Source organism: Xyrauchen texanus, chromosome 37, assembly GCF_025860055.1.
Source record: "Xyrauchen texanus isolate HMW12.3.18 chromosome 37, RBS_HiC_50CHRs, whole genome shotgun sequence".
Lineage (NCBI taxonomy): Eukaryota > Metazoa > Chordata > Actinopteri > Cypriniformes > Catostomidae > Xyrauchen > Xyrauchen texanus.
In genome coordinates this window covers 6,478,391-6,502,322 of record NC_068312.1, presented here as the reverse complement: position 1 = coordinate 6,502,322, position 23,932 = coordinate 6,478,391, and the positions used below count along the sequence as shown (strand labels likewise).

General features: G+C 39.8%; 1 protein-coding gene across 2 annotated transcripts in view; it reads left to right on the top strand.

Annotated features, from left to right (window-relative positions):
* Positions 1 to 10,049: 10,049 nt before the first annotated feature.
* The window catches only part of plch2a (phospholipase C, eta 2a), a 240,627-nt gene continuing 226,744 nt past the window's right edge, over positions 10,050 to 23,932 (top strand). For both annotated transcript variants that reach the window (XM_052108449.1, XM_052108447.1), the window contains exon 1: positions 10,050 to 10,189. In XM_052108449.1, coding sequence (XP_051964409.1) covers positions 10,138 to 10,189 — 52 coding nt within the window. In that variant the 5' untranslated portion in view covers positions 10,050 to 10,137. The remainder of the gene's footprint in view (positions 10,190 to 23,932) is intronic.

The window sequence follows — 23,932 nt, the reverse complement described above, 5'->3', positions numbered from 1 at the left end:
TCAGAAGAGGAGGAATTGCAATCAAAAGGGAACAGTTGGCCTTCTGATAGGACTGTAATATTGGTCCTGATGTTGCACCTATCGCAGGTTGGCACCGGTTCCGACCCGAAAGCGGATTGTCATGTTCCTGTTCAAGCTGGCAACCTGCACCAAGTATTGGGGAAACTTTCTGTCTCAGTATAAGGACCATCAATCTGTGTATATGCGGTGTGCACAGCTATTAAAGAAAATGTCATTTGTAAACCCTGATATTGATACGTTCCTGATATTCAATATTTTGAACAATAATCTAGTCTAACGCATCGCCATCACAACTGCATTATGTCCCGCATATTTCTCCAGCAACTTTTAATGACCAACTGAACTTGATTATCATCTAAATTTAATTTTAGCTTCAAAATGCACATTTATATTTTCTGAAGAAGCAGTAAATGCGATCTGAGGTAAATAGGGTTTTAAAATGTTCAAAAGCTCATTTTCTGAAAGTGAACTCAGCATTGGAAAAAAGTTCTGATAGTTTATAGTCTTGAAAAAAGTCTAGAACATTCTGAGAACGTCATTCAGCCGACTTTATTCATATACAGGACAGGGTAAAGCTAATTTTAGTTTGAGAAAAGGCATATATAGGTCTATATGTATTTTGTATTTTTTTAATTTCCGTTTGGTAATAAAACATTTTAATTGAATGCTTTTTTCATTTGGTAATATATTTTTTTTATTTAATGCCTTTTGCATTTGGTCATTTATTTTATTTAATAAATGTTTTAATTTAACAAAAATGTAATAGAATTGGGCTGTAAGTGTTCCAAAAAATAATTGAAAAAAAGCACGCTGAAGATTTCACCAAGTATTGTGTATTTATTTTTAATTTAAAACATCTTTGTTCACAGAAATTATGTTTTTTGTACTGTGGGCTAATTCCTTGACTATTATTTTGAATGGTGTGGAAAAGGAACTTTAATAAATAAACGGATGGATACTGCGATTAAATTAATCGCAAACAGTGGCGATTCATTTGTTCAATGTGCAAAAGATATTTGTGTTGGCACTCCTGAAGTGTCACATTTGCAGATCGGCTCTATGCCGTAAAAGATCAATCTATAATCACGTACAATAAAAAAAAATCTTGTCCATCTAAATTCATCCACGCTCATTAAATATGAAAGATAAATACATGATTCCTGCTGTCTGCCGACATGATCGAGATCAAGGCAATGATGGCTATGAGGGACCAGGGAAAATAGATCATGGCTACTTAATTAAAAATTCAGGGGGGGTAATTGGCTCTGCAGTTGCATGAGTTTAAATTAAACAACAATACAAAGAAATTAATCTGCAGCAAAAATAAATGAATCCACAACACAAAGAAATTAAGCCACAATACAAATAAATTCATCCACATCAAAAATAAATTAAGCCACAACACAAAGAAATTCATCCACAGCAAAAACTCATTAAGCCACACATTTTAGCGATATTGTGCGTTTCCATCAGCTTTTATTTTTTTCACAAAGAATCCTTGGATTTAAATATAGTTTATGATATAGTTTTCTTTAGATATGACTTCCCTTCCTTCAGTGTAAGTCTATGGGATTTTTTTTCATCAACCAGGCAAAAAAATTTAGTCTAATTGTTTAGAAAAATAATAGCACAGAGCTCCTCAACAAGCCACACAATTTGAGGTATCATTCATGTCTGTAGCACAAACGCTGCAGGATGAGTTACACAACAATGTTTAATACTTAGGATTTTGAAAAATCCCTAACCCCAAGCATGAGTAATTAATAGCAATCATTGCCTTAGCAAACCCCATTAATAATTTGATAACATGAATAATAAAATACTTTGATGATCCAATTATTTTTCTCCTTGTATTTTCTTAGTAAACGATATTTCACCTATCAAATCAAATGCAATACAGCAGCTTTGACCCAAAATCTTGTCCATCTAAATTCATCCACGCTCATTAAATATGAAAGATAAATACATGATTCCTGCTGTCTGCTGACATGATCGAGATCAAGGCAAATCTGTATGAATACATGAATACTGAATGAATGGTGGCTATGAGGGACCAGGGAAAATAGACCATGACTACTTAATAAAAAATTCAGGGGGGATTTTCAGGAGGGCTCTGCAGTTGCATGAGTTTTTTCTATGTAATTGCTTGCGTGAGGGCACTGACCTTGCTTTCCACTGAATTCTTAAATGCGTTAAGATAAAACACAAAGGTACTGACTGCTAGCAGGAACACAATGGGGTGAGAACGTAATGACATGTATTGAGAGCAGTTTTCCTGCCCATCCCCAGAGATGTCAGTGGAGAAACTCCAGGCACAGGGATGTTCTGTGGAGGCAAACTTATATTCTGCAATTCTAAAGCAGCCCTGAAGGATTGACACATGGAGAAGAGGGATGCTTTCTGCTTTGATGCAGAACACAGCTACCTAGGGACTTCAAAACTAATAAAACAGAAGTGAATATAATTTAGCTTTCTTATTTCCTTTGTTTGTGCTAAAATATTCCTGCTGTTCCAACTTTCTTCTTCAGGTCTTTAAAACGTTCACCATGTCACTGTGATATTCTCCCAGAGGGAGCTGTTTTTACTTGCCTCACAAGCTTTTGAGGACACTACAGTAGCTGTCTGCCAAACCCAAGTGAGCTGCCTATCTAGACAGCACTGTAAATCATCGAAGCCACACTCCCAATGTGAGGGCTGTTCCAAAAAGCTCCAAACATGACCTTGCTTTGGCCGGTTAAAATTATTATGGATAAAATGAGAGATGTCAATTATTAAATACAGTACACTTATATTTAATTCTGTAATCTGTATTTAAAAGTATAAAAAAAAAAACGTAAAAGAAACCTAGGGAGCTTCCTGACGTGAAGACTGATCCAAAAGGTAGAAAATACCAACATGGTCTCATAGAATCACATTACTATAACTACATTTTTGCTAAATAATTTTTACGTGCCTCGTAAAACCTGTCGCAGCAGTTTCCTGGTGAAATAAACACTAGAAGCGCTACAACAATGACTTCTATTCACTTTCACACAAATCACAAGTACATCGGCAGATTATATTTTCATAAACACTTACTTTTCGTTGTGTTCCTCATACAATGCTATTTAATGACATTTAAACACTTTTACTATGGCGCATGACTTGCAAGGCAGTACATTTTAGCATTTGCCTTACATAGCCAACAACATTTACAATTTTTCAGATTCAAATCAATTATGTACTGTGGCCCAGAGGTGCAGAACACATCAACATTTACAAAGCAAACAAAAGTTCACAACACAAAGAAATTAAACCAAAATACAAAGAAACTAAGCCACCTAGATAAATTCAGCCACAACACAAATAAATTAAGCCACAACACAATGAAATTAAGCCACAACACAAAGAAATTAAGCCACAACACAAAGAAATTAAGCCACAACACAAAGAAATTAATCTGCAGCAAAAATAAATTAAGCCCCAACACAAAGAAATTAAGCCACAACACAAATAAATTATGCCACAACACAAATAAATTAAGCCACAACACAAATAAATTAATCTGCAGCAAAAATAAATTAAGCCCCAACACAAATAAATTAAGCCACAACACAAATCAATTAATCTGCAGCAAAAATAAATTAAGCCACAACACAAATAAATTAAGCCACAACACAAATAAATTAAGCCACAACACAACGAAATTAAGCCACAACACAAATAAATTAATCTGCAGCAAAAATAAATTAAGCCCCAACACAAATAAATTAAGCCACAACACAATGAAATTAATACACAACACAAATAAATTAATCTGCAGCAAAAATAAATTAAGCCACAACACAAATAAATTAAGCCACAACACAAATCAATTAATCTGCAGCAAAAATAAATTAAGCCACAACACAAAGAAATTAAGCCACAACACAATGAAATTATGCCACAACACAAATAAATTAATCTGCAGCAAAAAGAAATTAAGCCACAACACAATGAAATTAAGCCACAACACAAATAAATTAAGCTATGACACAATGAAATTAAGCCACAACACAAATACATTAAGCCACAACACAAATAAATTAATCTGCAGCAAAAATAAATTAAGCCCCAACATAAAGAAATTAAGCCACAACACAATGAAATTATGCCACAACACAAATAAATTAAGCCACAACACAACGAAATTAATCTGCAGCAAAAATAAATTAAGCCCAACACAAAGAAATTAAGCCACAACACAATGAAATTATGCCACAACACAAATAAATTAAGCCACAACACAACGAAATTAATCTGCAGCAAAAATAAATTAAGCCCAACACAATGAAATTAAGCCACAACACAAATAAATTAAGCCACATCACAAAGAAATTAATCAGCAGCAAAAGTAAATTAACCCACAACACAAAGAAATTAAGCCACAATACAAATAAATTCATCCACAGCAAAAATTAATTAAGCCACAACATAAAAAACAATTAAACCACAACACAAAGAAATTAAGCCACAATGCAAATAAATTAATCCACAGCAAAGAGAAATTAAGCTACAACACAAATAAATTCATCAACAACACAAAAGAAATGCTCCCGGCCACAAGGGGCAACGTCGACCTGGTGAATAATGTTTACATTTGGAAAACTTTATTGGTATTACATGCTTCCATGACGAGGAGAGGACACGTTAAGACATTCCCAACGTGAATTAAGTAAATTTATGGTTTGATTATGTCATGATTTTAATTTAACAAAATAATTTTGTGGATTGTGAAGCTGAGTATTGTAATTAACTCTCTATGGTATGGAGGCAAAATAAAAAATAAAAATTGGCTTGCTTTGTCAAGATGAGTCCTTTCTTAATCTTTGTGTTGTAGCTTAATTTATTCTGAGTGTCTATTTGCACCCTGGTGTAAATAGCATCTGCCACACAGAGCAGCTATTTGCACCCCAATAGTCTGGTAAACCACAGGAATATACAAAAAACTAGTCAGTAGATGTTGCTGCAGTGACGTGGGGCGTAATGACGTGTGTGATTGTGTACTGTAGCCCAAGCGACCGCTGTTGAATCCTTCTTTTGTCCCACTCTATTTCCCATTGGATTTCCTGTTTCCACTCTTAATATTTCCTTTCATACTACTTATAATAATAGATAAACATTTATATTAATGTTGATTTTATCACAGGTCACGGTGAAAGTGGAGGAGTGCAGAGAAGGGTTTGATCCGGAGGCGTGGTCTGTCGATCACACTCATTCCCGCGGCTCAGCATTGCTTGTGTGTACACTGCATCACTGTATAACTAATATTTTGGTAACCATTTATTTAGGCAGAAACAGCTTAACTCTGATAACCTGGGTGTTAGTACATGCATATAATGGTAATATAGTAACCATGGTAAATTCTGTGGTTACTGGTTACTGTAAATTTACAAAAAAATACCACAGTGAAACCATGGTTACTGTATTAAAACAAAGGTTATTTTTTCTAAGGTAAGATTAAGGTTAGGCTTTGGGGTAGAGGTTAATGTAGTGTGTCTGTGGGACTCTAAATAAACACAATAAACATACTGCAATGATTCCCATCTACTGAATGTTAGTAGGGTGAAATTAGTATCTGACACTATTTGCACCAGGTTTTAAATATCATCTGCCTATTTATTTGTGTTGTAGCTTAATTTCGTAGTGTTGCAGCAAAATTTTGTTGTGTTATGAACTTTTGTTTGCTTTGTAAATTTCTTTGTGTTGTGCACCTCTGGGCCACCGTAATTACGATTCACAAGTCCTCGGTTCGATTCCGATTCAATAACGATTTATGTAGATTTTATTCCTGTTACACTGTCCATTTTCCTTAAGGTCCCGGCTCAACTGGGCCTTTCTGTTTGGAGTTTGCATGTTCTCACCGTGTTCGCATGGGTTTCCTCCCGGTTCTCCGGTTTCCCCCACATGTCTAAAAACATGCAGATTAAGTGAATTGGAAACTCTAAATTGCCCGTAGGTGTGAGTGACAGTCCCCCAGCTACTGGGAGTTGCATCAGGATGGGCAACCGACATAAAAACTGTGCCAAGTCAAATATGCATATCACGGATGGTGTGCTGTGGCGACCCCTCAGCTAATGCTCTTAATTCTAAAGGGACCTTCTAATCTTTTAGATATGCCTTCTAGGTACAATTTGAAAAATGACATTTTTCATTTGTTGTTCATCATATTGGTCACATATTAGCTTTTTAACAATTTTCAAATCAATAAATGTCTTGAAATTGCATATATTATGTTGCATTTATATTTTTGTTAAATATTTATTGTTTACTTGGATAATTTGTACTATTTACAAGTATTTACATTATGTAGAACACGTGCTAAACCGTTATTGTCTCTTTAAGACTACCAGCATTAGCCAGTGAGCCTAATAAGTGTGCATGGTTTCTTTAGCGCATTTGTGTGTGATTAGAATTAAGAAATATTTAATTTATAAGGCCCCAAAAAAATTTAAGGAAGCATCACATGTAGGCCTACTGTATATTTTGTGGTGAAAACAACGCCATAATGCATCATAAGAAGTTCCAAGATGGTGGACAAAACAAGATAAATTACTATAATAAATGTATTTTGAATTCACAAGGGTTAATATAAAATAGTTTAATCTAATTCAAAAATTACCCAATATTTTCATGTGCTTTGTATTTTATGCTTACTGTACGGTATTTATTAGCTTAGCAACATGCTAACATCAATCCCCATTGGAAACAATTGTGAGTTGAGTCTCCTTTGCTGTTTGTGTAGCATTGAGTTGTTGCATGTTCCAAATCAGTCAATTATAAAGTTCCATTTCAGTTCAGATGATGGCTTGAAATGTAGGCAGTAGACAGCAGGGCAGCTCACTAGGCTTTGAAACAGAGAATACATTTCAAATTCTTGCCCTGTTTCCAGGTTCACTGCTGTATTAGCTTGCGCGATTGTGCCCCAAGGTCTCTTTATTCTGCTGTCGCAATGGAAATGAGACTTGTGCAGTTTTACTCTTTCTTGAGCAACATGGTCTGACAAGAGATCTTTGTGAGGAGCTGGGAAGAGATGAGCTGAATTTTTATTTCACCTTCACTGTTGCAATTCAACTTTTTCATCCTAATAAAGATGTCAGGAAAAATATCAACATTTTCAAGAAAACCTAAATACCTGAGGTGCCGTACTGCCTTTGTTGAGTCTTGATGTCATACTTATTTCAGTTTGATCAAAGATTACAAAGACAAACCATTTTTTCCATTGGAAATACATGCATCATACACAGTAAGACTAGGAAAGTGTATTAAAAGGGTCATTTTTGATTTCAGGTTCACTTTTTAAAGCAAGACACCATAGACTGCCATTCTATTGAAAAGATGGACAAGATTGTCAGGATCCTGTCACTTTTGTCATGTTTAAAGTATGGTGACAGTATCGTGACATCCATGTTCTGTGTTTTGTGTTTTCATGCTTGGAGCATGGTGCCTGGGTTCTGAGTCTTCAGCCTAGTTCGGTTTCTGTGTCGGGATCTGGACACTCATGCTCCATGTCTCGTCTTTGTGAGCGAATGGATTCGGGTTCAATTAGTGTGAGTGCACATGGCTGTGTTTGATTTTTCATCGGCATGTGCACTCGTGTCTGTTTTGTAGCACATGTCTTTGTGTTTGTCTTGCCATTTTCTTCCCCAATCCTTCTTGTTCCCTCAGCACTCTCCCTTGTTTAGTCCTTGTTTTGTTAATTAGTATCACCTGCACCTCATGTGCTTTCCTCTCTATATAGTGTGCCCTCTTCCTTTGTTTGCTTATGAGTTGCTGTGTTTGTTCCTGTTCGTTTTATTTCAAATAAAAGCCCTAAAACTTGCCTCTAAATCCCTAAAAAAGTAAATCATTAAAACATCTGCTTTTGTGTTCAGCATAAGAAAGAAAGTAATACAGGTTTGGAAATGATGACAGAATTTTCATTTTTTGGTGAACTTTAACTTTATGGTCCTGCAAAGAACCATTGAAGAACCTTTATTTTCAATAATGAGGGCATTCAAGAGCAAAGAGAATAAAATGTGATCTTGCAAATTTATTGAAGATGGATGATGAATTTTCTAGGACTACAGGACTTACTGGGATATTTAATTGAATTTCCTCTCTGATTATGTTAGATCATATCACATTCCCTCCCCCTTATCTATTTCAATATATCCTTCTGATTATATCATTTTCCCTTCAATCTCATAACTCTCACGTTTTCTTTCTCTTCGCTCACCTCTTCTCTCTCTCTCTCTCTCTCTCTCTCTTTTTCTCATATCCCATCCTCTATTAAAGGCATAGTTCACCCAAAAATGAAAATAGTGTACTCACCACCATATTGTTCTAAACGAGTGATGGGTGGTATGAAACCCACAGTATATCACTGTAAGAGTAAGGTTATATTGTGGTAATGGTATACGGTAATGGTTATGGTACTGGTAAGAGGTAATAATGTACATCAATATAAACCATTGTGAATTCAGGTTTTTTAACCTGAAGTGCTTTATTTTGCAAGAATGACCTGCTAACATTATCCTGCTTATTACACATCTACTTACAAAGTGAATAAATACACAGACATGTTGATTAGAGTTGAAATGATTAAATTAGTTTACTTGTAGAGACCGCTGAAACACAAAGCATGAGCACAGCTATGTAGGAATCATGTTTCCCAGATGAGCAGTCAGTTATACAGTGTTGCAATGGACAACAGTCATTATTAAGAAACATTTCACTATTCAATGGCGCCAGGGCTGGACTGGGAAGAGAAATCGGCCCGGGATTTTTAATGGCAACTGGCCCAAAACTTGTTGAGCGGGGAGGGGGGTTGTTCGCTGTACTTCTCTGCATATCGTGGCTCCGTTTTGTGGTCCGTTCTGCATTACGCAGCGGCTCATTTAAGCTTATCGCCGGCCCGCTCGGTTCTCCAGATGGCCAGTCCACCCCTGCTCGGACCCAAAGTGCGTCGGCCTACCAGGATAATGCTTAGTATGCCAGATTACGAGTCTAGCCCTGAATGGCGCAACTGACCAATTTAGATCAGGTATTCCATGAGAGTAAAAGTTCAGTTTGACTCGTTCCATGTAATATGTGTTCAAAGACAAGATCCAAGCAGTCAATTTGTCATTGAATAAACATTGAATCTGCAAGTACAAGTAAACCTCAGGCAACTGTTATGGCTCAATTAGACTGTTATAGGGGGCCCCCTTGTGGCCCGAGTGGGAAGGGAGATATTCCGTTGAGCAATAATGCACACCAGCTGTTCTAGTAGTTGTATGTTGAAAGTTCTATTTCCGTTGTGTATGGTCATTTATTGTTATTTATAGTAATTTATTGGTAATTTATTGTTAGATTTTTTGCATTTTGTGTAGATAATATATTACAATTTTAAGTTATGATATTTAAATTTGTTTAAGCCTAGGCCTGTATTGTGGGGTCATTCTTAGGTGGGCCTGGATCTGGGGTGGAGGAAGTGTGGGGCCTCTAAGTTGAATTTCGCTTGTATACAGTACAAATTACACATGTAAACAATAAACATGCAACAACAAATGATAGCTTGTGAATAAGAATTGAATCAATTAGGGAAATCTGTATCAATACCCAACGATAATTTGCCTTTGGCTCGCTCACTGGGGGCCTGAATATATAAAGTTTTTAGGAATGATTTTTAATCTTGTTATTCATTTAAACTGTACAATGAGGACTTAAAGACAATACAGATATTACAGCATAATTTTCTGTAAAGGAGCTTTGAAACAATGTGTATTGTGAAAAGCGCTATATAAATAAAAATGACCTGACATATTATTATAATACAGATTTTATAATCTTTCCCTCTTTTCTCTCTCTCTCTCTCTCTCTCTCTCTCTCTCTCTCTCACTCTCTCTCTCTCTATCCCTCTCTCTCTTTCTCTCACTCTCTCTCTCTCCCTCTCTCTCTCACACTCTCTCTCTCTATCCCTCTCTCTCTTTCTCTCACTCTCTTTCTCTCACTCTCTCTCTCTCGCGTAACATCATAACCCCTTCCCCCTTGATTCTATACTGCCACTCTTGGCATGAGCTGCACAGCACACACGAGTGAAAAGGATCTTTCTCATTCACTCATTCTTTCACACACATGTGCACTGAACTGAGCATGGAGAACATCAGCACGCAGCCTCAGAAGCACAGTACGTACCTTTGAACACTCTCTTGGTTTTTCTCAGGGTCTAATTGCCTTGTATGCTGGTTCGTTTTCTCCTGATGCCTTCTTACTTTTAATTAATGCAGTCTTGCTATGTTGTCAAACCCTGAATCCCTTGTGGTGGATCTGTTGCTTCCAGCATTTGACTGTGTGTCTGACATCATTGTGCGAAGACTCACAGGTCTGTAAATGAAAATATGAGACCAGGTATGAGATATGGTGACCAGGTGAAGTTTTAGAATCTATCTGCAGTAAATGAGCTCTCGTAGTGGACGTCCTCTTCTACTGAATGGCTTTTTAGCATTGGCATCTGGATTTGTGAAATGTATTCCATCTATGACAGCAAACAGTTAAGAAATGTTTTGTTGAATAGAAACTCTGTTGTTTCAATCTCACCTGTGATTATGATATGAATTAATGAAGAATAAAGGCAGTCATGTGTAACCGGTCCTGCTCAAGATGCTCCGAGCAGGATTCGAACCGGCATCAGCCGGCGTGGGAGATGTGAGCGCTAACAAGGAGGCTAAAAGCTACAGCCTCAAGCAACAGTCATAAATGCGCCTCTTGAGGCCAGGGGAGAAAGGTTTTGCACATACCGCACAGCTATCAAGTACCATGGCTCATGTTGCACATGCAAAAAGATGCAGTTGTTACTTTTAAATAATAGTTCAGTGAGCAACCTCTTAGACACAGGTTCTGGTCTGGTGGAAACCAGGAAGTAATCACGTCACATAAACGACGTTGAGCATGATTCGAAGGTTGCATTTTCATTGTAGAACGACATTTGTACGCTACCTATGGTTTGGTTTAAGGTTGGGGTTTAGGTTAAGGAGTCGAGTTAATAAAAAATCTTTAACAGCTACAAGTACAAGTCTCTTTTAGCGCCACTCTGTGGACATTTCACCCAGAAACTGGAGCTCACATGTGCCATTTCCAAGCAATATCCAAGACTAGTGTTCTGATTATAAATATCCAAGCAAAATCTGTGAAACAGCTTTTAGGATCAGATATTTCAGACAAAGAGATCACAGGAAATTTTGATCAAAGCAAAGGCATTCACACAAAACTACTGGTTCAAATGCTGTTGTGTGAGTTTTTTTTAAATGTAATTAAAATGTAATGCTACTGGTTGTTATACCCACTAACTGGCCTCCAGTGGCTGCAGTTTTTGTTTTAATGAGATTTTGTTTTTATGAGAAACAGGAATGAATGAAATATGTCTGCACTTCTATCTATTGCGTTGCACAACATCGCATTTTTTCAACTCTAGTGTTGTTTTTACTGTGTGCAACTGCATTTTGTTATTTTCACTTTGTGGTAATTTTATGCTAGGATTGAATAATTAGAGCAAGATAAATGTACACTAACATGTTCAAACACAGTCGTCAGGCTGTATTCATGCACAAAGTAACAGCTTTCCCCAAAATGATGTTACCATTTAATTACCCATATGTCGTTCCAAACTAGGGGTAGGACATATGACCCAAATCTTATTTCACAGGGTATGTTATGTCATGGTAAATAGCACAAAATAGTGATTTTTGCTGGAAATTAAACTTAAAAGTGTTTAATATATTATATAACCATGTAGTAATGCCAAGTTGATGGACTTTAGAAATTCATCTCATTAATTTAATCTTGGTTTCTCTTCTTATTTGGAACTTGATGGATGCAAACCAAAAAGTAAGATTATTTATTGTGAACTGAATCTGCCATGAGTACAAAAACAGTTGCTTTGCATTATGTAATGGTTTAGTTAAAGGGATACTTCACCCAAAAATGAAAATTCTCTCATCATTTACTCACCCTCAATCCATCCCTGATGTGTATGACTTTCTTTCTTCTGCAGAACACAAATTAAGATTTTTAGAACGCAAGTGAATGGTGACCAGACCTCAGAAGGTCCAAAAATGACACAAGGATGCATAAAAGTAATCCATAAGTCTCCAGTAGTTAAATCCATATCTTCTGATGAAATACGGTAGATGTGGGTGAGACACAGATAAAAGTCATTTTTTACTATCAATCTCTACTGACAAAACCTCAAACAGTAGGTGGCTGAATGTGGAAGTGAAAGAGTATATTTACACCTCACCTTTCATATAGATTCAGAAGATATGGATTTAACCACTGAAGTCCCTATTCCAAACCCGTATGACTTTCTTTCTCGCATGGAACACAAAATGAGACATTTTAGAGCTGCCCTTTTCCATACAAAGTTGATAATAACTGTGACAGTCAAGCTTTAAAAAGTATTACAAAAATATAACTTTACATAGACCTTTGTGCTATATTCCAAGTCTTCTGAAGTCATAAGATAGCTATGTGGCGCAGCATGATCACACCGGAAATCTGCATGTTGCTTCTGAAAGTTCATGTACTCTGAAATCAACCCCATTCTGGCAAGTTACAGACAAGTGCTATCACCCATCAGATACTTTGCATCAATTCAAGTAGGAACACATGTCTCTTTAGCGCAACTGATAGCATGTTGCGCAAGCAACATCCAAGACATGTATTTTGGGCTGTACAAACCAGAAAGTTATCTCATTCACATAAACAATGATGAACGTGATTCAGAAGTTGCATTTTCACTTTAAAATGACATTTTTACACCACTTATAGTTACGTTTAGGGTTGGGTTTGGGTAAAGTTAAAAAATATGTATATATAAATATATATATATATATATATATATATATATATATATATATATATATATATATATATATATATGCATTCCTGTTTACGCCGTTTCATCATTTACAACTGAAAAGACAACTTGATTTTGGCGGCATTCTGTGGTCATTTTACCCTGAAACCGGAGCTCACACGTGCACAACACTTCCAATTTTGGCCACTGGGGGCAGTGATTCGAATTTCAGTGAACGTAGGCTGATTTCAGCAGCAAAACTTTCGAACTACTGTCACCAAATTCACAGCAAGATCAGTCTGTGCAGCGAATGTTCATGCCGCCAAAAATCCTATGTGCTGTGCCTTTGACATCAAAATAATTGCTGTAATAAGTCTTTTGTTAGATACTACATTTGCACTGAAGTAAGTGAAATAAAGCTGTTTTGGTCTAGTTACTTTTAGGTTTAGGGTTTTAGGTTAAGAGTTTATTAATCGAATTACTTCCAAAAAAATCAGGCACGTGGTGCCATTCACATGTGACATCCATTGAAAGAAGTGAATGGACACAGTTTTGGTGTCAATGCTGTTACGCAAGTGCAGATTGTGCACCACTATAGTTCCAGCTTCACCCAATGGGAAAATTCCAGAGTTCGGAAAATCGACTTGTTAATTAGACAAATTTTAGCAAACAAAATGTTTTCCTATGTGATCATTCTGTGAGGAACAGATCAACCATTAAGTCATTATTCTTTGAATCTAGCTGGGTGTTGGTTCTGCCTGTACGCACTCAGTAATTGAGCGTACAAACGACATACTCTTAGCGTCAAATGTGCTTGGCTGTGGTTGAATGCTCCTGTACAGCCCGGAAAGTTTTTTCAGATAGTTATATACTGCACAACATTGCGACAGCACAGGTTTCTTTACCTTATTGCAGTTCGCCAAGTGTGCAATTCATGTCACAGTACCGGCAGTGATTTTATCTCTTGTATGGTGGTATGGTGTCGAGTTCACAATGAGGCAAGTTCTTCCCACATCCAGCATTGCCTTATGGACCACATACACAGGCTGAACCGAACAATGGGGCACAGATAACTGTTCCTGCACAAGCAGTGCTTCATGCACTCCTTCAGTTCATCCAACACCTTCAGTGGTACTGTATTAGAAAAGCATTCTAAATGATTGTGCTGTTCTGTATAATTTATTGCACGTTTCAGTTTCAGATCAGTTTTAGTGTCCGTGGATCAGTTGTGTAATTCTGTTCCAACAGTTGCAGAGACCCATGAACTACAGAATATGCAAATATTTTTTCAGGTGAAAAATGTTCTGGCACAATAATCCTGCATTAATTGATCCTAATTCAAAGATCATGGGTGTTGACAGTCAGCTTTTGAAGCTGTAGCGCTTCATTGTTACTGCACTGACAAAGATTTGCATTATTAATATTTCACAGCTGCACACTGTTTTCTGCAGTCCACCGTTACCAGAAGAATTCTTGTGTATAAATGCATATTATAATAATTTTGAGGTTTTGACAAGCTAAACTAATGTTTGCTTATGCAGTGAACAACATAATTAAACCTTTAAGATGTTTAATTGTAGATGGATGTGCTGCTTGCAAGACTATTACTGTGTGTATCTTTGTTTCAGCACCGCTGCGTGTGGACAGTTCATGACTAACTGCTCACAGTCTTCATAGAAGCACTTTACATCTACTTTTGCTGTCATTCAAAGGTGGAAAAAGGCAAAAACAAACAAACAAAAACACGTTTGCATCAGTTTTTAGATTACAGTGTGAACAGTAAATATCAGATGAAATCATACATTTTCATTTCTGATCTGGACCACTGTCATATGTGGAAATAAATCGGATACATATCTCAAAAAAGTGTCAATGTTTATGTAAATCCACTTCAACAATCGGAATTGTCCACTTTGTTTACCCTTGAATCACAAATGTACTTTATTAATTAACTTTTTTAAAGGGTAAAATAATGTTTGCACACAGAAAAGTGCACAAATACATTTGTTTAATATATACTTAAAGGAATGTTCTGGGTTCAGTTCAAGTTAAGCTCAATCAACAGCATTTATGGCATAATGATGATTACCACAACAATTAATTTAGACGCATCCCTCCTTTTCTTTAAAAAAGTTACAGTGTGGCACTTACAATGGAAGTGAATGGGGCAAATTCTTGGAGGGTTTATAATGCAAAAATGTGAAGCTTAAAGTTACATAAAAGCACTTACACTAATTCTTATGCTAAAACTCAGGTATTATTTGAGCTGAAAGTTGTTTAAATCGTCATTTTTACAGTCATTTGAGGGTTTGTTGACATAACATCGTCATGGCAACGAAGATGTAAAATTGGCTATTACTTTACACAGAAAAGATTCAGTGAATTTAACACACTGAAATCACGTTAGCCTGCACAGCGTTTATGTCTTTACTACCTTTGAAACTGAGTATTTTAACATATAAAAATGGCCCCCATTCACTTCCATTGTAAGTGCCTCACTGTTACCCAGATTTTTACTTTTTTATAGAAAAGGAGGGATGAGTCAAAATACTTTTTGTGTTAATCAATATTATGCAAAAAATGCTGTCGATTTAGCTTATCTTGTATTGAACGCGGAATATTCCTTTAATGTGCATGAGGTCTCAAATGTTGTAAGACTTGCTTTAAACAGCGATAAGAGAAACTGACCGATTTTACATTGTCTATGTGAAGTCGTCTAGGTTACGTATGTAACCTCCGATCCCCGATGGAGGGAACGAGACGTTGTGTCAGAGAAGCGACACTAGGGGTCTCTCTTGAGCGCCGATATACACCTCTGATCTATGAAAAAAGGCCAATGAGAAGTTGGCAGCCGGTATTTGCATATCCCGCCCCCGGACATACGGGTATTTAAGCGCAGCAAATACGGGAGTTCATTCAGGATTTTTTTGAGGAGCCGGAAATGGTCCGGCCACAACAGTGGCTCGTGTATGTGAACTGCTGATACAGGAGCGAGCAGGTATTCTTACGTGCAAAGGTGACCAGCTGTATCAGACTGCACGTACCCTTCCACAATGCCCCATTCAAGCCATCAGAGTCCTTCTGGTTACCCTGGAGGGGGGAACAAGATGATGGGCGCCAACCTGGGAATGGGCCAGCCTGGCTGGGCCTCTTTTCTCTCTATGTTTCTCGCATAGAGCAATTACGGCCGGGGCCTTTACACGCATTGAGGGAAGGGGGTCTTAGCCCTTCTTTCAGGGGGAGAAGACCCTGCGGAGGCCACACCTATCCTGCAGGGGAGGCAAAGAGTGGCAAATACATCACATGGCCTGTTAGGACCTATGTGGAAAAGTTGGTGCGGTGGTAGATCCAGCCTCGTAGAGGGGGGAAGTGTATGGCACGGTGACCGAGGCAGCTGTAACTGCCTAAGGAATTACACACAGGGGGAGTCCGAACAGGAGGCCTTACCTGTGGAGCACCTATTCCAGTACAGGGTAGATTGGGTACCTGTAGTGGCTTGGGTCGGCGAGTTCCTCCGCTGAACTGCGGACCCAAAAGGGCTAGGGAGGAGTCAACCAGCAACCCGAAGATGGGATCTCCTGGGAACGGAGGCGCACTATTTTACCTCGGCTGAGGGAAAGGGTGCTAGGTGCAAGCGATTCACCCGTCCAGATCGTCAGCGTGTTACCAAGTTCGATACTGACTCAACTCGGAGATTGTAAAATCTCGAGAAAATGTTAGGTGTTGCCCACCCTGCTGCTCTGCAGATGTCTGCTAGGGAGGTGCCCATGGCCAGTGCCCATGAGGACGCAACACTCCTGGTTGAGTGAGCTATGACCCGCAAGGGGGGTGGCACGGCCTGGGTGTGATAAGCCAATGAAATGGCGTCGACAACCCAGAAGGCAAGCCTCTGTTTGGAGACAGCGTTCCCTTTCCGGTGTCCCCCGAAGCAGACAAAGAGCTGCTCAGAGTGTCTAGTGCTCTGCATGCCGTCCAGATAGATACGCAAAGCACGTACTGGACACAGCAACGAAAGGGCTGGGTCTGCCTCCTCCCGGGGCAGCGCTTGCAGGTTCACTACCTGATCTCTGAAGGGTGTGGTAGGAACTTTGGGCACATAGCCCGGTCGCGGTCTTAGGATCATGTATGTGTCTGCCGGACCGAACTCCAGGCAAGTGTTGCTAACAGAGAACGCTTGCAGGTCCCCGACCCTCTTGATGGAGGCGAGCGCGATCAGCAGGGCAGTCTCTTTGGTCCTGAGTCCAGCTGAATCTAGCGGCTCGAAGGGGGGTCTCTGGAGGCCCGTGAGGACGATCGAGAGATCCCAGGAGGGGAATAGGTTAGGCCGGGAGGGAGTTAGCCTCCGGGTACCTTTGAGGAACCTGACAATTAAGTCGTGCTTACCAAGAGATTTGCCATCTATCGTGTCGTGGTGAGCCGCGATGGCGGCGACATACACCTTGAGGGTGGAGGTGGACAGCCTCCTCTCCAGCCTCTGAGTCTAACTCCAAACCGAGAAAAGAGATGCTCTGAACTGGGGTGAGCTTGCTCTTTTCCCAGTTGATCTGAAGCCCCAAACGGCTGAGGTGCCTGAGCACCTGGTCTCTGTGCGCGCATAGTAACTCTCACGAGGGGGTCAGGATGAGCCCGTCATCGAGGTAATTGAGTATGCGTATGCCGGCTTCTCGGAGCGGGGCAAGAGCTGCCTCTGCGACTTTCGTGAAGACGCGAGGGGACAGAGACAGGCCGAAGGGGAGGACTTTGTACTGATACACCTGGCCGTCGAACGAACCATAGAAAGGGTCAATGTCGAGGGCGAGTCGAGACGTGGAAGTACGTGTCTTTCAGGTCTACCGCTGCGAACCAATCTAGATGCTGGACGCCAGATAGAATTTGTTTCTGGGTGAGCATTTTGAACAGGAGTTTGGACAGGGTCCGATTGAAAACTCGCAGGTCCAAGATCGGTCGTAAGCCGCCGCCTTTCTTGGGTACAACGAAGTAAGGGCTGTAGAGACCCTTCTTCGTTTCGGTTGGAGGGACAGACTCTATCGCATCCTTGATTAGAAGGGAGGCGATTTCTTCGCGCAGGGACTGGGCATGTTCGCCGTGTACTGCGGAAAAATGAACGCCCACGAAGGGGGGCGGAGGCCTGGCAAACTGAATTGCGTAACCGAGTCGAATGGTCTGGTGCAGCCAGCGTGACGGGCTGGGCAGTGAAAGCCACACCTCTAAACTCTGTGCTAGGGGCACCAAGGGGACGAGTATTTTGGACGTACCCGGCGGGGCTTCGCAGCGGTGCGGAACAGGTAATGTGGCGTTGGGAGGCAGTGAAACGGCCCGAGGCTCTGGTGCTGAGAGTAGACTCAAAGCACTTACCTTGCTCCGCGCACCCGGCAGGGGGCGGGTTCGTGACTGAGGAGGAGGTCAGGTGTTGGCGTCCAGGAAACCGGGACTGTTGAGGCCTGAAAGCAGAGTGCCGTGAGTTGCGTGTGATCGCAACCCAGGAATGCAAGGCAGTTTTTATGACCATCAGAAGTGGGGAGAATCACCGCATCCAGAAACTACACAGGGGCGGAAAAATCGTCTTTAAAAAGACGCGTCCTGAAAAGGACGTTCAACGCCACTGTTTTGCTCTTTTAGTATAACTCTTTCGAGTTGTCTGCGCTGTCGAAGCGCCCAGGGGCAAGAATGCACAGCCGCGCACGAAGGAGAAAGCCGCTGTTGTGCGCCATAAAGTCCAAAAGCATGCAGAGCATCAGAGGATTTAAACAGGAACTTGGTGTGTAACTCGCAGCAGACTGCATCCACGACCATCGGCTCCGAAGAAATTTTCTGAATGAACTCCCGTATTTGCGCCGCTTAAATACCCGTATGTCCGGGGCGGGATATGCAAATACCGGCTGCCAACTTCTCATTGGCCTTTTTTCATAGATCAGAGGTGTGTATCGGTGCTCAAGAGAGACCCCTAGTGTTGCTTCTCTGACACAACGTGGAGAGAGCGACAGAAGGGGAACTAAAGTTATTTTAACTAATTAAATATAACATCATATTCAATTAAATGAAATGTTTAGATAATTTGATGATAGATATGCAAGTGAAGAGTGTATATGCATGCCAGTTTAGGCCCATTAACTGTTTATACCAGTATCTGATGTGGACCATTTTTTACATGGATTCGAGCAGAAAATCGGAATTGGCCACTTTAGCTTGCTGTGTGAATGTAACCAACTTCTGTGTTTTCAGATCATTGGAAACTAAAGCCTCTGAGAGCCCCAGGCTTTTAACCTACACTACATTTACATTTGCATTTAGTCATATGGCAGATGCTTTTATCCAAAGTGACTTACAAGAGAGGAATACTTTATAAGCGAATCAACTTAAGGAGACAGTGGTATGAAAAGTGCCGCATTACAAAGTTTCACTAGCATTAGAATAGTAATCAAGACAGATTAAAGTGCAATTTCTCTTTTTTTAGTGACTGTTTAAGTGCTCATGGAAAAGATGTGTTTTTTGCCATTTTATTTAAGACAGAAAGTGAATCAGCTTCACGGATGGAGTTGGGAAGGTCATTACACCAACGTGGTATGATGAAACCAAAAAGATAAAAAAAAACTGTTAACCTAAAAAAATGCATTAATGAACATCTAAATCAGCTGGTTTTAGTCAAGTAAAATATATTATTTATCATCACTGAATCAACCTGAATACATTAGGTAACCCCAACAAAGGGGGTAGACAGGTACATATAAATAGGTCCTTAAGCCAACAATTGCAGATAATAGTACTTTTTACAGTGTAAGAGGGACTTCTTTAAAACACGAACTGTGTTCACCTTGGCTTTTGTGTTTTCTTAGACTCCCTATTCTTCTAAATGCCAAATGGTATATGTGTGGTATATGCACTTTCTTGCAAGAGGCTTTAAAAGGAAATAGTTTGTTTGCTCATAACATGCTAGACTGAGAGATGTAAAAATTGTCTTGTCTTGTCTGTGTGCTGTCTTTCAACTGCAGAACATTTGATCTAATGATGTTTTGTATGAAAGCTGTGAATATTTAATACTATTGTGTTCTGTTTGACTTCGGGACTTTACATCCAACCATGAAAGCTCTATGTTTGCATACTGGACACTGTGCCTGTATCCTGACACATTGCAGCTTGGTGTAGAAATCCCTCCATCGGGCTATACGATGCCACAAAATTATTGGGACACTTTTGGACACTGAAATCACACTTAAAAAGCAGGAATTTTATTGCATTAGATATTAAGGCAAACTAGCAAACAATTGTTGCCTGATTTTTTCTCAGAACTAACTTCCCTTTTCTGAGCCATATTTGCAATTACTTTATTTGTGCCATTTTTAGTGGATGTATGAAGTCAGTTCCCGTCTAGTTCACACAGTGGAGTAACCACAGGTGTAGATCAGCACGTAAACTATTGTTCCATGTTGACATGTAGAGAATGTCTACAATTTTTGTCTTCATTTTGAACCATATATCTATTGATTTATCATTTAAAACTTAAAAAAAAACTTTTTCATCAACTTATATAATGCAAGTTAAATATTGAAATGACTAAATAGTACTCTGTGACACCACCTTATCAGTCTTATCTTTTCTATCATAAACTATCCATATTCATTAAACTGGCTTTTTCTGGTGAATATTGTGCAAGCATTTGGGAAATTGGCTCCTAATATTCAAATGTGAAACATTTAGCATACAAATTTGTTTAATTATTAAGTATTGCATGAGCACACATGGCATTCCCATTCAATAGATACACGTTATAGTTTAATGGCACACCTCTAGGTTGCAACATAGTATCAGAGCAACCTATTTCTGTTTATGTATTAATTTCCACAAATTTAATTTGAATGCTTGAAATTGAGTTTAGCCATATCTGTTGGTGAAGCATGTAGAAAAAGAAGCTCAGAAGTACCATCACGTACCAAATGCATAATGCACAAGCAATTAAAATGATAAAACTACACAAGATTCCACAAGAGTGGCTTGGTCTGGCATCGTTTCAATTTAAAGCTATTTAAAACAGTAATTCACCTTCTAAGTATTGGGAAGTAAACTAGGCATGCTGTCAGACAGTCTTTGACTTTTCAAACTCAAACAGGCACAAAGCTACAGGGGAAGCTGGGAATTTACCTTCAGCCAACTAAAATAGTGATGAATGATTTGTGTTGTGTTGTAGTTATGCCTGACAATAGCTCTGATCTAATGTGCATGTGTAAAAGAGAAAGCCAGAAGGGTATAATTATCTCTCTCATAAACATGATACAACATGACTGGTTGATTAATCAAGGTATTTTCATGGCTTGAAGGCATTTCCTGTGCTGGAATGATACGATGTTTCATTCACTGGCTGAAATTGATTGTAGCTGGTTTTGACGTCAAGCATCTAATAGAAATGCTCAAATATATTTTTTAGGTTTGAGACAAAATAAGACGTTTTCAGAAACATCAAGCAAACAGAAGGAAACAGAAGGTTGACTTTTCTTTAGCTAAAATGTACTTAATTAAATTCGAACACTACCGTGGCCAAAATGTTCAGTGTTGTTGCGCATATGGACATGTGTGAGCTCTATTTTCCAGGTGTAATGTCCACAGAGGGGCGCCAAAATCGAGTTGTGAAGCGAGTTGTTTTCAGCTGTATAGGCTGTAATACGGTGAAGAAGCATGCATATATTATAAACTGAATCCCCTAACCCAAACACCAAACCTAAACATCAGTGGAGTAAAATTGTTACGTAAAGTCGGACACGTGACGCAAATCGATTCATCAGCGGAGTGCTCGTTCACTAAATGCGCACAACCCAATTTTTCTAACCGTGTGTCTTTGAATGTACAGAATGCATATGCACCTGCAATTATTTGCACAAATGAATGGATCCACAAGGTGGCAATACTCACATTTAAGCTGTTACTGTCACAAAGTAACACTAGAAGAAGATGTAATTTTTCCACACTGACAGCTACAGCATGTCTCATGTCATTACTATGCAACCAATGGTAAAGCAATAGTTCACCCAAAAATGAAAATTCTCTCATCATTTACTCACCATTATGCCATCCCAGACGTGTATGACGTTATTTTCTTCATGTGTTTTTGGCAATTCACATTCTTCATGCATATGCCCCCTGCTGGGCAGGGAGAAGAATTAAGCAAAATGACTTCATTATTGTTCTGTTTCTCACCCACACCTATAATATCACTTCAGAAGATATGGATTTAACCAATGGAGTCACCTGGATTACTTTTATAATGTTTTTATGTGATTTTTGGAGAGTCCAAATTTTGGCACCCATTGAATTGTATTGTATGGACCTACAGAGCTGAAATATCCTCCTAAAAATCTTTGTTTTTGTTCAGAAGAAAGTAAGTCACACACATCTGGGATGGCATGACAGTGAGTAAATAATGAGAGAATTTTCATTTTTGGGTGAACTATTCCTTTAAGGGATTTAAATGTTGCCAAATTTGAACAAATCCTATTTGTGCTGATAGATCATATAGTTTGGCTTTGACCTGTATTATATTTGAATGTTATGTAGATAAAACTGGAGGCTGGGTAGTTAGAAAGCTATGTTTCTAAAAATCAATATGCCTAATTATTGCACAACACTCTGGAATACTTGATTCTGATTAGTCAGTTGTGGTCAAATATGTTTGTATAATGACTGCAAAACTGTATAATTTACTCTTTTCCCATTTTACTGATTTGTTACTTTGTGGTGCAGGTTTTACATCTCTTGTATCACTCCACGCTCTCTTATCACATAACAAAATTTCCCCTTCTGTCGCTCTCTCCACGTTGTGTCAGAGAAGCGACACTAGGGGTCTCTCTTGAGCGCCGATATTCACCTCTGAACTATGAAAAAAGGCCAATGAGAGTTGGCACCCAGTATTTGCATGTCCTGCCCCCGGACATACGGGTATTTAAGCGGCGCAAATACGGGAGTTCATTCAGAAAATTTCTTCTGAGCCGATGGTCGTGCATGCAGTCTGCTGCGAGTTACACACCAAGTTCCTGTTTAATCCTCTGATGCTCTGCATGCTGTTGGATCTGACGGCACATAACAGCGGCTTTCTCATTCGTGCACGGCTGTGCATTCTTGCCCCTGAGCGCTTCGACAGCGCAGACAACTCGAAAGAGTTATTCTAAAAGAGTGAATTTCGCTCTAAAAGAGCAAAACACAACGGCGTTGAACGTCCTTCTCAGGACGCGTCTTTTTAAAGACGATTTTCCGCCTCTGTGTAGTTTCTGGATGCGTTGATTCTCCCCACCTCTGACGGCCATAAAAACTGCCTTGCATTCCTGGGTTGCGATCACACGCAGGCAGCGTTTTTATGAATGGTCTATGTTTTCAGTACGAGAACATAGCCATGACAGCATTGCGGTCGTAGGCTTTTTCTTGTAGTGAGAAAGTTTCCCGCACCTCGCCTCCTTCCTATGGGATTGAGGCAGGCGCCGCGGACGATGAAAACGATCTTGGGACAGTGACGGGCTCCGTTTCGCCGGGTGAACCCCCTCGAAACCCCCCGCCTCCCTGGCACGCTTGCTTGTTTCCGTTCGAGCTCGGGATGAGCATTCTCTCCATTGGTTATGTTTTCAGTGTGAGAACATAACCGCGGCAGCGTTGCGATCTCTGCTTTCTCTTGTAGTGAGAGAGAGCCATTTCAGCTGCCCCCCGTGCCTCGCCTCCTTCCTACGGGATTGAGACAGGCGCCGCGGGCGATGGAGAACGATCTGGGGAGAATAACGGGACGCTTTCGCCGGGTAAATCCCCTCGAAAAACGCTTGCCTGCTTCCCCTGAGCTCGGGATTAGTGCGGTCCGCTTAACAGCCTACCGTCCAGTCCCTCGAGCTCCCCGGTATTGGATGATGACATCACCGCTGCATTGGAGAGCATAACAGCGGCGTCGGATGCGGATAACTCGCCTGGGCTGCCACCTTCGGGTCTCCGCCCAGTCTGAGCCTGACGCAAGAAGGTCCGCTATGCTTCCCCGGGCTTAATTGGTTCCGCGGGCATGTCCACGCTCACAGCCGCACCCCCCCCCCCCCCGGATTCCTTCCCGGACGTGCA